Source organism: Amblyomma maculatum, chromosome 1, assembly GCF_055883805.1.
Source record: "Amblyomma maculatum isolate TAMU_Amacu chromosome 1, ASM5588380v1, whole genome shotgun sequence".
NCBI lineage: Eukaryota > Metazoa > Arthropoda > Arachnida > Ixodida > Ixodidae > Amblyomma > Amblyomma maculatum.
Genome location: NC_139344.1, coordinates 297,587,477 through 297,604,124, shown reverse-complemented (window position 1 = coordinate 297,604,124; position 16,648 = coordinate 297,587,477). Strand labels below are relative to the sequence as shown.

The 16,648-nt window shown below is 44.3% G+C and overlaps 1 protein-coding gene across 1 annotated transcript in view; it reads right to left on the bottom strand.

Moving 5' to 3' along the window:
• Window positions 1–16,648, bottom strand: part of LOC146206858 (carboxy-terminal domain RNA polymerase II polypeptide A small phosphatase 1-like) — a 136,629-nt gene that overhangs the window by 44,065 nt on the left and 75,916 nt on the right. The window contains exons 7-8 of the mRNA XM_084575832.1: window positions 4,880–4,978; window positions 2,144–2,230 (exon numbers count right to left, since the gene is read on the bottom strand). Coding sequence (XP_084431958.1) covers window positions 2,144–2,230; window positions 4,880–4,978 — 186 coding nt within the window. The remainder of the gene's footprint in view (window positions 1–2,143; window positions 2,231–4,879; window positions 4,979–16,648) is intronic.

The window sequence follows — 16,648 nt, the reverse complement described above, 5'->3', positions numbered from 1 at the left end:
ATTATTCAGAGAGAAAATTTGGAAAAAGGGAATTGTCTTGCCCTGGGGAAACTATCCAGGAATGACCATAACAAATTTCACACTGCTAGCACATTTCGCAAATTCTCCAGGCCCGCCCCTAGGGACCTACGTAAACTATCTTGATATATTCCACTAACTTGAGAACCGATGAGCCCAACTCAATGAAACTTGGTAGTTCTTCAAATGTGTGTACTATGAGCATACCCTAAAAATTTCATTCAAATACCTCAAGAAATAAAATAAGTTGGTCTTCAAGGGTTGCCTCCCCCCTTAAGTGAGCCCAGGTGAGTCATGAGTACAGATGAGTGAGTGAGTGAGCGAGCCTTAATAAGTAGTGAGACGAAGTGAGTACAGATGAGTCGCGAGTCTAACGCCTGTATTCACAACCACGCCCTCGACTCGACGCTCCACCGCCACTCCATGGCGTGGAGAAAACAGTCGCTCCTCCACTCCAGGGCCGATTCAGAATCACGAACGCTTCTCGACGTTTCCTCCAACAAGTTCTCCTTGAGAAAAGCTCCTCCACTCGAAGCAGCGCAACTGGCGTATGGGGACGAGATTAAGGTGAACTTTTGGCCCGAAAACTGCGTGCTGAAGTGTGCAACATGCCCAGTTTTTCATGTCAAGTCTTCTAAACAACTTCCGCAAGCAACCTCGACGTTAACAGCATAGTGGAACTAGTTTTGTGGGCTGAATGAAAAAGGCGGCTGTGAAAAATGGCCGAAAATGCTGTTGCATCTGGCAACAGTCGCTGCTGGTGACGTAGAGTTTACATAAAACATGACGTAGGCTTTGAGAAATGGTTAGAATACTTCGGTTTATTTTTTGGTGGGAGATCTACGCTCGGTCTTTGCCGCTTTGCCTTTTTCTTTATTGCCAGGCTTTGACAGATATTTTTTTATTGTCGGGCTTTGATAGACATCCAAATATATTGCAGAGAAAAAAAGTTGAAGCCGCCATCTCCTACAAGCATGGCTCTGGCCTTCATGGGCTCAGGGGTGAGCAGTGAAAACATGCATGCTGCTTCGCAGCGTGTTGCAACTGATTCACACTGAATTCGAGTCTCCACAAGCAAATGCCGCATGCAATTTCCAAACAAGTTGGAAGCCCTAATTGTAAACATGCTTGAAAAGCCATGGCCTTCGTCAGCTGCGAATATACCTCCGTAGGACGAGCACACCAACGCACTCCCTCGACAGCACCGCGCGTTCGAAGACGTACTACGTACCCTTGTACGACGGGCATGCCATTCATGCGCGGCGTGCAGCCCATATGTCCGCAAAGTCCCATCGCGCCTTCAGTACCCCCCAGCTTACTGCATTTAAAACGCTGTTCCCCCACAAGTTCTCCACCGTCTGTGGAAGCGTGCACGGGCGAGCCACGGAAGGCATGCGTCGCCGCCGCTTGGCACTCGAGTTCCACTGCGGGCGAGCTCACCATTAACGGTTAAATCGCGCCTCAACTCTGCACTCGCTAGGCGACGAAAAGTTGTCCACTTATCCGGTGATGAGTTGAAATGTGCCCGCGACACAACACAGCACAGACGTTGGTGGCTGATCACGATTATCCATGTTCGGCATGAGCGGCAGGAAAGGCCGGAAGCTAGCGAAGGCCGATTTCGTAAAACAATAGCGTGCCAGAAGTCCCAAATCGCTGTAACTTTTAGCAGATGCTTTAGAGAAAGGTTCGGTGCATTCTCGTTGCATCTGCTTTCGTGAAAAGTTTGCTACAATCGGTATAACGAAGTCCAGACAGGGAGCGAACGATGCGACGTCCACCATGTTTAAAAGTGGAGTGGCGGTCGAGGCGCAGCCAAGGTAGCGTCGTTGCAGACTCGAGATTCTCGAGAAAATTCAAGTTCTCTCCGCCGCGGGAGGAGCAATTCGAGTGGAGGTTGCTTTCTGAAACGAAAAACAAGCCTCGAGGGCCGCTTGAAGTAGATGTTAAGTGAAGGCGTGTTCGTGAATAGAGCGATAAATGAGTCAAGTCAAAGTGCGTCATGAGTGGCAACGAGTGGTTACGTCTGAATGAGTGTCTGAGTGAGCCCGCAGGTTACCAAAATATTGTGAGTGAACATTGTGTTTTGAAAGAAGGCATAGCCATTCTTTCCAGAGACACTCACTGCATTGTCTGGGTGGAAGATGTAAGAGGCAGGAGAGTTGTCGATGATCACCACCCGGTGCAGGTCCCGGCCCAGCCGGCCCAGGTCCTGTAGAGAAATTCATGAGGAATTTAATATAGACTCCATTCTTAGTGCAAATTCTTTGCTTGCAGCAATGCAAGAATTCGCAATACAGCCAAGTGTCATGGCATTGTAATGGTTAGCTTCCTCAGACCTTCACATGGCAAAGCCATTTAAAATTCCTAAGCAGCAATGTTTGTCATGTATCCATACAGTACTGCAGCAAATCAACATCTGGAATGCAATATGCAAAGACAGAACGACATTAACTGCTGTACACCACTGTCTGTTGACTGGTCGTCCCATCCCTACCACTGAATTAGCAGATGCTGTTACAACACATAGTTGTAACAGTTATTGCAACACAGCTGCAACTTTACCGTGTCTCAATTCATATGGACACTCAGAGCAAGTCAGAGCCTCAGGTTATAAAGGTTGAGTCAGAGCTCGTGTAAGTCTGGACAAATATGAGTCGTCACAACTGCTTGAGCTGAACAATGGAGTCAGATGGAGGGAAAGCACCTGTAACAAAACCGATTTCATGCTTAGAAGCAGCAGTGCATTTTTTCCTTAAGGCTACCCAACAATAAATTGACAGTACTGCACTGCTTACATCCTCAAGACAAAGAGTGCCCCGACTGCAATTAGGCTAGAATGGGCAACATAAAAAAATTTTATGGAAGTTTATGCTTCGGCTTTCACATTACATTTCGCGACTCACTTGCCCTGCATCATTATATATACAGAAGCCTGCCTATCTTGTGCTTTTACATCACGACAGTGTGTGCCACAAGGAGACTCCCTAGTTGGCCATCAAATCAATTATTTAGCAATAAAAAGGTTCTTTGTTTCTGCGCATAATGTTTTGCTCCACTTTTAAAACATGAGCATAAAATTTGCACCTGTACAGAGTCTTTAAAAGATTTCCTAAATGACTACAGTGTGGTCTCAGTAAATCTTAATAGTTAAGACACCTGCATGATGCACAAATGCAGAGAAAAAATTGGTAGAACTAAACTTAGTGGCATCAATCAGTGCAAGCTGTTCTGCTGCTGTAGAGACAGCAATGTGATGGCTCAATGTCGACACATGCTGGCCATATGCACCACTTTGGCTACACTGCGAGGTACCACCCGTCTTTTTCCCGCTATGGCAACAAACATGGGGCAGTAGATGCAGCCTCCGACGCCATGTAGCCAAGATACCCTAGTCACAGAAAGCAGGATAGGTGCACACACAAGCATATGCTAGATAAGATGAAAGGCAAGAGGGGTCCAGTTTACAACAACTGAAGGACCGTCTGAACTCACATGCTTTTTTCTATGGGGTCCTAACCTTCCCCATCACTCATGTAGGAAAGGTGCAGGGGCATGGCACACAGTTCGATAAATGAGAGCAATACTGCATTACTTTGCAAAGCATGTTCAGGAGAATATTCTGAGAAATTTCAAACTGTTCAGGTCAACAACAGCCCTTTCTCATGGATTAGGATAATGGTAGCATTCTTCTATTAGTTTTGGTAACTTTCCCTACTACGTTCATTGAGCAGTGTCAAGCCGGTAGTGAAGAATTCGCACAACAATTTGGATAATTCCATGCCGCTTACAGACACGCTGCATCAATAGACATTTAATCAGACAACTGATGTATTGATCTTAATGTTTTCTTTTTTTCTCTCGAGGTATAATTTCTTGAATGTGTTCCGAAGGTGCGGTAGCACCTAAGTCGAAAACAGGAATGGCCAGCTCTAAAATGATGCAAATCTCGTGACTTCGCCTAGTCTGCGGTTAATTTTATTTATATCACGAAATGCAGTGGTTCTGAACATGCTGCCTTTACCACCAAAATTCAGTTATGACAGCAACGGAAACCAGGCTAGAACACTGACGTCCACACGCCAATTAGTTTTGTTTCTGCCACTGACCTCGTCTTGCGTGCACAAGAATTTTTTACTAAGAACACTACTCAACTTAGAACTTTCGTTTTTTTCACAGATAGTAGGCAATGAGAGGCTAAACATTTTGTACATTCCAGAGAATTTTTTTTAATTTTTTCGTAAAATCTTTTCGCAATTAAAGTTTTGTGCTGCAATGTATATCCTTGTTCCCCGTAAGCATGCCGATTTCAAAGGATCCCAACCTTCCCCATCACGCATGTAAGAAAGGTGGAGGGGCATGGCACACAGTTCGATGACTAAGAGTATGTTCATTTAGCTTTAATTTCATGCGTTACCTAAAATGCCTAAACCTAAAAAAAAAAAAAAAAGTCATTTTTCCCCCCGCAGAGAAAGAGTTAAGCTCCATACCCTATACTCTAAGCTGACGGCTGCAAAACAAAATTTTCACCAGACTGAGCATGTAAGGCCTAATGAACTTGCGCTCACACGTGGCAGAATTGCGATTTGCCTGTAACCTGGAAGCATTAATTGTGACCCCAGCATCATAAGCTTGCACATCTGATTCCTCTTAGCTTCATAAGACAACAGTCACGTCCAACTCCAGTAAGAATGCCTAGATAGCATATTCACAAGTTAGCCCGTGTCACAATCTCAGTAACGGAGGGCCCACGAAAGAGCATCAAGTGAAGTCACTACCTCTGTAAACAATACATCCTTTTCATACCCCAACTAAAGGGGAGCCAGGTAGAGAAAGCATATCATTTTGCATAGGTTTGTACCTTGACGTAGTTTCCCCTGTAGAAGACACACGACTCCCGGAATAACCGCGCCCGGAAGACACCCCACTTGTCCAGCAGGTCTGCCACAGGGTCGGCATACTGCAAGCACACATCAACCAGGTTAGATTCACTACAGGACAAAGGCCTCCCTTTCTGCATGAGAGATGGCCTCTCTGTGATGGTTCCCTATATCAACATTAGTAGAACAAACTCAGTCGCCCAGCTCCGCCCGAAGAGGTGTCCCCGGTGACGGTCGCGTGCCGGTCCTTGCCGGGCGCTTCGTCTGCTACACGCGGTGCGGAAGCATAGAGCGGTCGGCATACACATAGCTGTTACGTGCTACCGTTACACTCTACACGACTGCAGTACAGTTAAGACTACATTATGACAGTTTTGGCTTCGGAGGCATGCATTACTCCAGAAAAAGAGTGTGTGATGCGAAATTTAATGCCGTGAAACAAGTGCGACAGCGTTGTCGACTTGCTCGCCGGAACCAGTGTTCTAGTAATGTTCTCTTCGGTTTCATTTTTTTTATTACGCGATATTGTGGCGCGCAAGTCATTTCGTATAAAATTATGACGTAGCCGTTCATTGTGCAGCGTTCAGCGTGCTGTCATGCAATTTTTCGCTTATTTAGCATATACTTTCTTTTCCAGTTTCAGTCCAATTTGTGACAGGGATTCAAGCCGCTGAGATGTGTGCCTCGTTCACTGTAACCGTACGGTGTGTGCAGAGAAGATGCTGCGTCTTTACCCTAAAATCAAAAACAAATAGACGTACGCTTTGCCAACTACGTGGCACCTGATCTAGATGCCTAAAATTGGTGGAATAAAAAGACTGTGCTAAAGGCACTATCGCATCCTCTCTTAAGACGAAGCTTCCTGCTATATTTTTTTTTAACATCAGGCCTCTTCATGCTGGCCTGCATGCTTCACACCAGGGGCAACGAAGTCTATTAAAACGATTACTTCGAAGTCAGTCATTTGTTCGTGTCACAGATGGACTTTCTCGAGATTAAAAGGTGATAAATCACTTACTTCAGTGATAAATTTCTCATCAGCATTTATAAAAGAAACTATATTTAAGTACTCTCGTGATAGTTTGTGTAGCAAGGCTCTTTATTTTCTTGCTAGCACATATTTAGAACGCAAAAGGCATTAATACCGAAGAGAAAGCACCCTAATAACCGCTGCCTCGTGTGTTTCGACAGCAATGCCAGTAGAGAACTTACAAGATTCCAAGAGCCTATCAGTGTACATAGAGCAAATCAGACAGCTGAGCTGCACTAACGGATTTTGATTTGGATCATTTTAAAGGGATAGAACTCTGGAATTTAGGTCTCCATTTTTTTCACCGCAGTGGAAAGATTGATGTCTAAAATGTTCGACTCCATAACGGTTTTGTTAAAAATGCTGTAGAAAATTTTTACCGGGAATTTTTCGATCAATGCGTGCGCCCGTTTTATGTAGTCCGATGTTAAAAACCATGAGAAGCGACCGCGATAACGACTGCTGATCGACAAAAAAAGACGTACCGAGAACAAATATAACTTTCACTTGCCAGACAGTAATCAGACATTTTTTACGTAGAGTAACGTCCTTTTCAATTTCACACTCAATGCTGTTACGGCACAATAATGCACGCCCTCGTCGACGAAAGTTTTAGTGAGCACTATCATTGCATGGTAGAAGAACAAACGGTAGCGTAACTCCCATAGAAGCCTGCGTGTCGACTCTGAGCGAGGCTTTAGTTCCCCGGCGCCCCCTGCGAACTGTGAGGCACAACAAACACGTGACGTTGCTTGTGACGTTACAGTGAAGTACTTTTGGCGGGGAATTTGATTGTCTTTTAACTTACGAACGAGAAACAAGGCCAACAACGACGGAGGCAGAACGATGCTCGGATAAGGCAGAAAAATGGACACCGTAACTGTTCAGCCAACTTTACTTGACATGGATTTCTACTGTCAAGTTTTACGTTAACTGAAATGTTACGGCATCTTTAACCACCTTATCATAGCATCGTTCTGCCTCCGTCGTCGTTAGCCTAGCCTTTCGTCGCGCGTCATGTAAACGCATTCTGGGGCTTATTTCTTCGGGCACGTTTGTGAACAAGGGCCTTCAAGTGAATTCGGCAAGCACATGGATAGAATCACATGGCTTGAGGCATTTCACTAAGGGCAAAAATGAGTGAAGCTGTGCTGCATAGAAAGCCAGGCTTTATTAATTCATGATTACTTGCATAGACGCTTCACGACAATGAAATCTTTAAGTGTAGGAAAGCGACCACCGCTCATTCGTCACGGTCTTCATGAAATCCTCGTGATAACAAAATGACCTGAGCGTAGGTATCCAAACGAGACGGGGTGAAATTATAAAAGGGTAAAAGATCTTGATAACAAACAAAGTACATATCAGCGTCAAAGAACAAAAACAAACGAACGGAATAACTAACGCTAGCGCTAGAACGCCAACTTGTAAGAGCTTAGGTAAGCAATTCAAATTGGGATTGCTAGTATTTAGAAGTTAATGCGTCTGAGAAGTGAAAATATCTACGATATAGCTTCGCTCCAATAAATCTCGCCCTTTTCATGATTCCGTTATTTTACTCGCGCTTCATTTGCCACTGAGAGGAGTCAATGTGAGGTTACAAATTTACAACTTAAGCATTTAGCATGTTCATGAGAAAGATCCCATTGACAATAGGAACATCACTGTAATAACAGCTAAAGTACGTTCAGCGAACGTTGGTGCGGTAATACGATGCAGTAAGCAAAACACGCAGCAAAGGGAGCGGAACGGAAGGCTTTGAGCAATGCGATACGCGTCTTGGGGGCAATAAAATCTCACCTTCACCACTCAATTAAAACATGCAGCGATACGCCGCTCATGCAGACGTGTATCCGTAAAGCAAGCCACCACTTTTGCGACGTGCCTGGGAGGCCGAGCCGAGCCGCCGGGTTGTGACGCAGCATTGTCCCATCGTCCAGAAATGCGCACATGCAGCGGCAATCAGTTTCTCATCGAGCACAGACAGTCTTCGCCTTGCTGTAAAGCTCTACCACAACCAGCAGAATGAAATACTGACTGTTTGTTACAGATAACCCACTCTGTACGCAGCACGCAACGATGAACGTTGAACCGGGGCCGATGACGCACCTATTCCGCGGATGAAAAAGCTTTTGTCTGAGCCATTTCTGAGCTTTGGGCAACTACACAGAGAGAAATGGCCGAGAGAGGCCGTTAGAAACAAGTTAAAATATTATTATAAATGTGACACGTTTTTTTCTTACGCAAGAAACAAAAACTGCATTCATTCCTGAGCGCGAATATTATGTTTACTTTCTAGTTCTTTGGAGTTCTGGCAGATCTTATTTTCTGTGCGCTAGTAATTTGCCTCACAGTTCGCAGGAGCCCTCATCATCGAGTTGATGCCGCTGGCAGTAGGCAGCTGCACGCGTTTTCTTCCAAGTTGTGCGACCAGTTGTACATAGACCTTGATCATTGCTTCATTCATGATATTGCAAACACTGTGGCGCCATCTAGTTTCAAAACCTGAAAGCACACCTCTCGCGGTGCAAAAGCAGGGGTGGTTTTTATTTAAGGACGCACTGGAGAGAGCGCACAATATAAATTATGACAAGCACTCCTAGAAGAAAAAAGAGCAATGTGCAGTTACGAAAATCAGCGATAGTTTGCTAACATGTAGTCACGTGGGGGGCTACACTGAAAGTACTAGGGTCTCTCCACTAGACAGCGCCTTGGTTGTTTTATGAGATTTTTAATGGCAAATTAAAATTGTAAAGCCTCTTTTCTTTGATATTGTAGTGCTCGATCTGTACTATATGAGGCAAGATCTTTTCATCTCCACCATAATCTCATGACATATTTCGGCCAGTGTTCTGTCCCTTTAAGTTAGTCGCAGTACCAGCAATTCGAAGGATATTTGAGTATTTTCGCGCAACGAAATAGGCGAGCCACGAGGGGGAGGAATTCTACTTGTTGAGAAGGCTTTTGTTATTGAGCGGTTAATTGTCACGGCAATTACATGTTGCGCATAAAGTTCTCATATCATGTGAATTGAGCGTTCATTACGTAGAAGCTCTTTCGAAGCCTGTCAATGAAACGAAAGTGTGCGCGGGGCTTCCAACTCAGAGTTAATGCAAAGAGAGGAGACATCATAAGAACTGCAAAGAAATTCGACAAGCAAGATGATCACATAAATTAGAATATCTTCAAAACAACTGAGCATGCGGCGTAGAAAACGCAGCAAGCTGCGGCAGCTGACAAGAAAAAGAAAAAAAAATCGAGAAGGGTTCAACGCTGCTGAACCGAATATGGAGCGAAAGCATTAGCTGCGGGTGACCGAGCGTTTTCTTCTTCGCGGCTGTTCAAGGACTACGCGACGGGCTGAGACCTGGCGTAGTATTGGCCTCGAGATCGAGCAGAGCCGCCACCTTGCGGCTCAGCGGCGAAACCTACTCAGTGTGGATGCGTTTTCGCGTCGCGTGCCAGCCCGCAGTGATTTACGCGCGTGCATGCGGCGTGTATAGGAGTGTTTTTGTTTGTTTCGCAGTTCCTGTAAGCTTTTGCTTACCTATATGCCTCTTGCAAAATAAATATGAACAGTCTATAACCCCACGCTTCATTAAAAAAAATATACTTGTCCGTATCGAGCATGTCATGCTTGGATAAGGACATCATCCATCGCCGTCTACGGCGCTTGAGATCCTTGGTGGTGCTATCGTTACCGCCATGTCAAAGCAAAACAGGTCGCTGTCGTCAATAAAAGTTAATACAAACGCTCAGAAATTGCATATTCCCGTTTCTGTTTGGAATACCGCAGCTACTAAAACATATGCCACCGCAGACTGCTTCATATAGCAGAATGCAGTTTGAACAGACCACTCTAGGCCTACTATGCGCCTTCTGTATTCACGATAGAGTTGTGTGAGTACTTTTTTTTTTTTCTTTTAAACCTCTGTCGCAGTGTCTCAATGGTAAGGGCGCTCGACTGCTAATTTCGAGGACGGGGGATTCAATCACAACCGTTTCGAAAGGCGCTCCTCTGCTGCGGGATTTGACTGCACAATAAACAATCCCACGTGGTAAATGTGGTGTTAATAATAATAATAAAAAAAAAACGACACCAAAACCAGCCTCTGCAATCATCCGTCATAGCCGATGCCGCTTTTATGCGTTAAACCCGAGCCAATATGCATTTCTTTTTTTTCTTTTTTTTTTTTTTTTTTTTTTTTTTTGTTGTTGAAGGCTTCTGTGCATCCGTAAAAGTTTTAGTGAGAACATTTTGCTTTAGAGAAATGCTCGAATATTTGGGAAGCATATTTCCTGCACCTAATTGTTACCCTAAATATTACATAATACACCTAGATTAATGTACTTTACTGGTAGCCTATTATAATCATTATAATCCCTTTTCGTCCAAGCGCTGTCTTCCGAGCAAACTAGTCGTTTCTGACAAGGGGAGTAAAACAGCTTCATGCGGGCTTAAATATCAATGTTTAGTTCGGGAATAAATACATCTTTATAGTCGCATGATAAGATGACCTCCATTTCTTTTTGGAATAGTTTATATCCGGTATCTGTTTTGGAAGCAACCCTAACATTTTACTTCGCATAAGATTTAGTCACTGCTAAATAATTAGTGATAAAGAAATTTTCAGCCTGTAAAACTGCTTCCCAGAACATGACAGTGCCCATACGCAGTTTAAAACGATGTCTTCGCAGGACTAATTCGTAGCTTGCACTTTAACGTTACTGAAAATTAATCGCTAATTATTGTAAATTCTGTCAAGTGTGTAAAAGTTCTCTCGCATGGTGAAATTTATTGGCATTGCAAAACAAAATAATTACACTACTAATTTACCGTTATATATTAACATCACACACATCAGAAATCCCTTATACTTTCCTCGGTTTCAGGAAATCATTTACAGTTAGTGGCGCATGCAGTAATACACTATCACATTCTATGACAGTGGCCGCAAAAAGCACCTCGGCAAATTCAATCCATTCAGCGCTGTACAAGTGAACAATCAGCTTTCCTTTGCGGCGAGGTTTCCTGTATAGTGTCGGCGTGATCTCATTATTGGGGAATACTTGTGCGTGGTTGTCTGGGCCAGAGTTGATGTGCACTCAGTCTAAAGCAACTCGCCATGCAGTGCGCTGCCAGTGCTACATTTAACCTGCTTAATCCCAAGTCAAGTACGATATTATGAACCAGGCTTTCTCGATTCAATCTAAAGTACTGCAGGTATCTGCGCGAGCTTGACACTAAATTCGCCGGTCTCACTCGCATGAGACACGCTCAAACTGTTTAAAAGTCGGTAAGAAAAACAAAGCTGTCATTAGGCAGGCCCAAGCATTAGGCGCGCTACAGTGCAAGAAACGTGCAAAGTAAATCTAGAAGTCTGGTGGTTGCGTGCTTTGTTTTCCTTAAATCCGCTCTTCTTCTGCTGCATTGGCGAAATCCTTGGATTTTTTTCTGCAATATTGCAGAAATACTGCAGAAGACACGTTTTCATCGCCAACAAACCCGCCGTAAACTCGGAAGCAGACCTACGCAGCGTGCGTTTCTACGAGCGCCGCCGGCTGCCGGTCCACACTACCGGAATGACGGTGGCGGCACCTCTAGGTCGATCTCGCGGTGAATTACTTTCGAAATAAAAAGATAATGAATGAATAAAGCCTTTATTTGATTGAAGGGATTACTCGGCCACTGTTTGGGTAATTAGGGAGTCAGGAGGGATGGGAATGTAGCTTCTCGCTTCTTGACGGTTCTTCAAGCAGTTTCTCATTGTTAAAAGTTAAGCATCTAAAAAGCTCAGAAGAGGATCTTGATCGGCGCCTAGAAGTTAGGCCTTTCAAACTTGCAATGGCTGGTACGTCAAGCTCCTGCCTGGACTGAGGTATGATGTGCCGAGCGGCATCGTAACTGCACTTTTGTGAGGCAGGCAAGCACAAAAGCGTATAAGCTTCTGAATGAGCTCACGATATGCTACCAACCAAGCATATAAGATCATTAATGCATGCATGAAGTGCATTCACTCCAAATATGGTTTTTGCTGTTGAAGCAACACAAAATCACATGCAAAAAAAAATGGTCTGGAAGTTAGGAACGCTAACGTTCATTTCCACTAGACACAAGAAAAGGATTATGCTGCCCACTCAAATATTTCCCAAAAGAAGTATAATGTTCTCCTCTTAATTGCTTGTAACCTTGCAATGTCTATGTTGATGAAGTCAAGTTCTGGTTGTTTGCTGCATTTCATTAGCATTCGAATTATAGTGTTGTTGACAATATTGCATTTTTGCTCATTTTTTCTTGTTGCGCTAATAACTACCCTAGGTTCATGCAATTAATTTCTAATGCCCTTTCCGGCACCGTTGTAGATACCTTGAATATAGTGTTTTAAAACTGTAGTCCAGTGCTTTATTATATCATTTTTTTTTCTGTTTGTCTGCGTGTGTGTGTTTGTAAAGGGGGAGAAGAATCTCTCAAGGACACGACTTGATTACTCGCAATATAATTTTTTTTTATAGACATGTGGTTGTTCAGTCATTTCCTTTTGCAATGCACACGCCCATTCTCACTGATTCCTCTTAGTAAACAATAACTCCTCCCATCTGACGTTGTGTTAGACGACAAAAGAATACTTTTTTTTTACATTGCGGGAGTGCGAGAGTGCCGATCCGGAGCTATGCTCCACGCCATACCTCGAAAGTGCGACTTTAACCCTTTCACTGTCACGAACGTACCGGTACATATTCGCGCTTCCTCCCCGCAGTGTCAATAACGTACCCGTACGTATTCTATCTTGCGTTCAAATCTTCGCGCCTCACCGTAAAGCTACCGCGCTTGGACTTGCTCCGCCATCTGCTGAATCTTTCTACAAGCTGATATGCTCGCTCCGCGCCGATATGACACATATACGGAAGAGTATGGTGCAACCGCGCCCGCCCGTTTTTTGCTCGTGGCAGGGGGCGTGGTCGCTCTGTGACACTACTCTCTCGAGCGAGCGATCCTTCGGCGCGCGCGTGCAGTTATGGGTTCAAAGTTTGTTCTGCCATCTGCGGCAGGTTTAAAGGTTTTTATTCTTATTCTTTGTCGTGCTTCCGCTACGGCGTGGCAAGTTCAGGGCCGCACGCGGTTGCCTCTCTCCGACTGACATATGACTCGATTGCTGCATTCGCTCTCTCCACGCGCCCTCGCTTGAGGACAGCTTGCCGTTAGCAGCAGCAGCACACGAGTGTTCTAGCCTCTTTCCATCTTTTTCTCTTTCAACTTCAGTACACGCTGTTTCTCTCCCTTGTGCTGGCCACTGAATGTGCGCCCTCCGCGCGCGCTTACTTTCGGATGGCGGACCGCGCGGGACCTTCGACGGCTGACTGGAGCGATGGCTCTTCGGGTTCTGATTGCCAGCCAAGCTCGGATTCGGACTCAGGATCTGCCACACTCTGAAGAAGTATTGAGCGTGTTTTTTTTAATTTTATCATATATCATTTATAGTCAGACTGATGATGATGATGTTTATTTAAACACCTGCAGAACACTGAAATGTGCAAATTGCATTGACTAATTTATTTGTATACCCATCATAATGCAAAATAAATCTTTATGCTCGTTCCCTCATATGCTCGTTCTCTGAAACCAAGCTGACACTGGGGGTGCGTCGCGGTCAGAAACAGCCGACAGTGAAAGGGTTAAAAAAAAGCGCTTCTGATTAGGCAACGACGGAGGCCGTTTATCCATTATCTGTGTTCACTATATTGTTTGCCGCGAGTAGCCAAACTTCACATACTGCATGAGCAGGCTGCCGAGGCTAGCAGATTTCTGCATGTAATGGAGGCAATCTGCGCAGCGCTGTAGTAGACGTGACACCCACTGCGTTACCTTCATATGCACTGAAAATTTGACTAATTTGTTTGCATGACAGGATCTATGCCCTGAAAGAACCACTACAAAATACAGGCCAGCGAGTAAAACAAAAAACAGTGCATGTGAGCAAGCTGACGGCACTCACACAGCATTAACAATTGAATTTCACATAACACAAACGCGTTCTCCAAGGTAATGCGTCGCTTCGAAGCCAAAGCTGTCGTAATGTAGTTATAATAATACTGAAGCTATGTACAGTGCAACGGCAGCACGCAAAAGGTACATGTGTGCTGGCAACTCCATGCTTCCGCGCCGCATGTAGCAGACGACACGCTCAGCAAGCAGCAAGAGTTGACTGCAGCGCCGCTAGTTCTCGCGACTGCCACCTGGGACACACTCCTCTGCTGGGCGTATGGGGAGCTGTCAAACTGAGCTTGTTCTAGTAATGTTGCCCTTAATGTTCTCCACATTACAAGAACTGTGGTGCTCAAGAGCAAATGCTGCATTTCTTTCTCTTATATTCTGCTACCACCAGCCGTAATTCAAAACAAAGCTCAGAGCTGGAAGAGGTTGGCTGAAAACAAATGGACACAGAAGGCCCCAAATGACGTTCCTAGCAATGCTTTGCAAATTAGCTATCAACAATTGTTGGGGTTTGTATTTTGAAGTCTCAGGCTATGAAGGACGCCGTAGTGCAGGGCTACGGAAATTTTGACCCCCCGAGGTTCTTTTACGCGCATTGACATCGCACAGCCTGCTTTTGGTCTCCATCGAACAGTGACCGCTGCAGCCAGGATTTGATCCCGCGTCCTTGGGCACAGTAGTCTAGCGCCCTAACCACTGAAAAACCGCAGCGGGTGAGCCATCATGGAGCAATGTGAGATGAGACAGTGATGATTGCTTCACTTCTATGGAAGGCACGGTGCCTACAGCTTTTGCATTGGACTTCCAAGGCAATGCTGCAAATTTTTTCTTCTCTATGCTACTTACACGCTGTCAATGCATTCTTCATCTTTAGACCTGCAATCCAGGCGAACCTTACTAAAATGCGACATAAAAGCTTCATTCAATGCACAAGCAGGAAAGTAATGTGCACTGCATAACGTGTATTCAAATGTTTCAGGACATGAAAAAATTCACCAAGGGACACAGCCTGTAAATATAAATTTCACGACTATTTTAAAATGATGTTATTTTGAGACTTATGACGCAAAAGCAACTAGGGCTATGATGCGCCAAACACAAGGTTAAAATTTTAAGGTATGGGCAGAATAGTTTGATACTCATGGTTTGTGCAATACGGTAGCTTTTTTGAGAAACTGACATTTGTGAAGAGTTTACAAGTGCTTGTTCACTTAAAAGCAACATGGGGTGTAATGGGATGCACTCTTTGTAAAAAATATTTTTTCCTTAGTTCTTGCAGTTCTATGCAGAAAATTAAGATGTGGTTTACAGTCAGTTTACAACCGCACCTTTCACAGAGTGGTTTGTCTTATTTTGTCAGTAAAAAATTGAGATGAGTGCGCCCGATGTGTAAGCGGCATAATACTACTACTTTTAATTGTTCCTGATTTCTACCCAACTTCCACTCTCCTAAAACGGCTTTACAGAATGCGATTTGTTGTTTACTTGTTCTTTCCATGAAGCCTGCCATTTATCGCATAATAGCTTTATACAATCCCTGTGTGGCATGCTCGCTAGTTTTGTTTGAGCGAATACGGCTTGCGCGGTACATGCATCTGCTTTCTCGTTGCTCTCAATTCCAATGCGGCTAGGAACCCAGCAAAACTCAATGTTATGTTCCTGAGATGTGATTTTATCTATGTTATGCATGATGTTTCCTAGTAGAGAGCAATTCATGGTTGCAGCGTTGTGAGGTAGGTGATGTTTTGGATTTTCTCTTTGATAATCTGCTTTACAGCAACACATATAGCGTAACACTTGGCAGTGAAAACTGCGGTATTCATATATTTTTTTTTTTTTTACTTCTGCTTTGAACTACTGCACTTCCAATCTCCACTTCCAAGTTTCTAAGAATTTACCTTTAGTGACAAGCTTGCTCACTCACCCACAAGCGAAATTCGTGTCCTGTAGAGTAATGAGCCAAAACTCCATTAGGTCAAGATTTATTTTTGCAATGCTTTTACGGTTGCCGACTTTGCTTGTTAAAAGTGGTCCAGTGTGATCACCGACACTTAGCGGGATGTTGTGTTCAACTAAAAACACCGTGAAATGGCATTCTGCACGAATCACACAGAGGTCGCTATCACTGCGTATAAAACTTGTCAGGCTTGGCTGGCTGTCCGAGGCTCGCAGTATCCTTGGTGCTTCTTTGAAGCGATGTGGATCAATACCGGACTTGCCACCATGTGGAATGTTGAAACCACAGGCATACGTGGTGATAAATACGTGGTGATAGACGGCACAAAGCATGAAAATTCTGACGTGTATGACTTCAAAAATACTTGGAACTAATGTCGCCGCTTTGAGCCAGCCATTTCACTGCGAAACCACTACTGCTAAAATACCAGAGTCGCACTGCGTCGGATGCCGCCGCAGATCCCACAAAAACAGAGGTCCACGACTCGACACCCAAGTCATCCAAACACATGAACAAAGGTTGTGTTGCCCTCGTGGCTGCAAAAGGTACCATAATAGTGTTGACAGATGCCCGCACTTTTTTTTTTTTTTGAAAATAAAACATTTTCCGTAAACTTTCACGCAAGATTTGTAAAATCCTAAGACTGGTCAAAATTCATACATTTTACGGAAAATTCGGAAGAGTTGGCAGGTATGTTAAAGGCATGCTTCATCAGACCCCCCCGCGGCAGGTGTTTTGGATGCCAGCAGGCTTTCGCTGACATCCTCCAT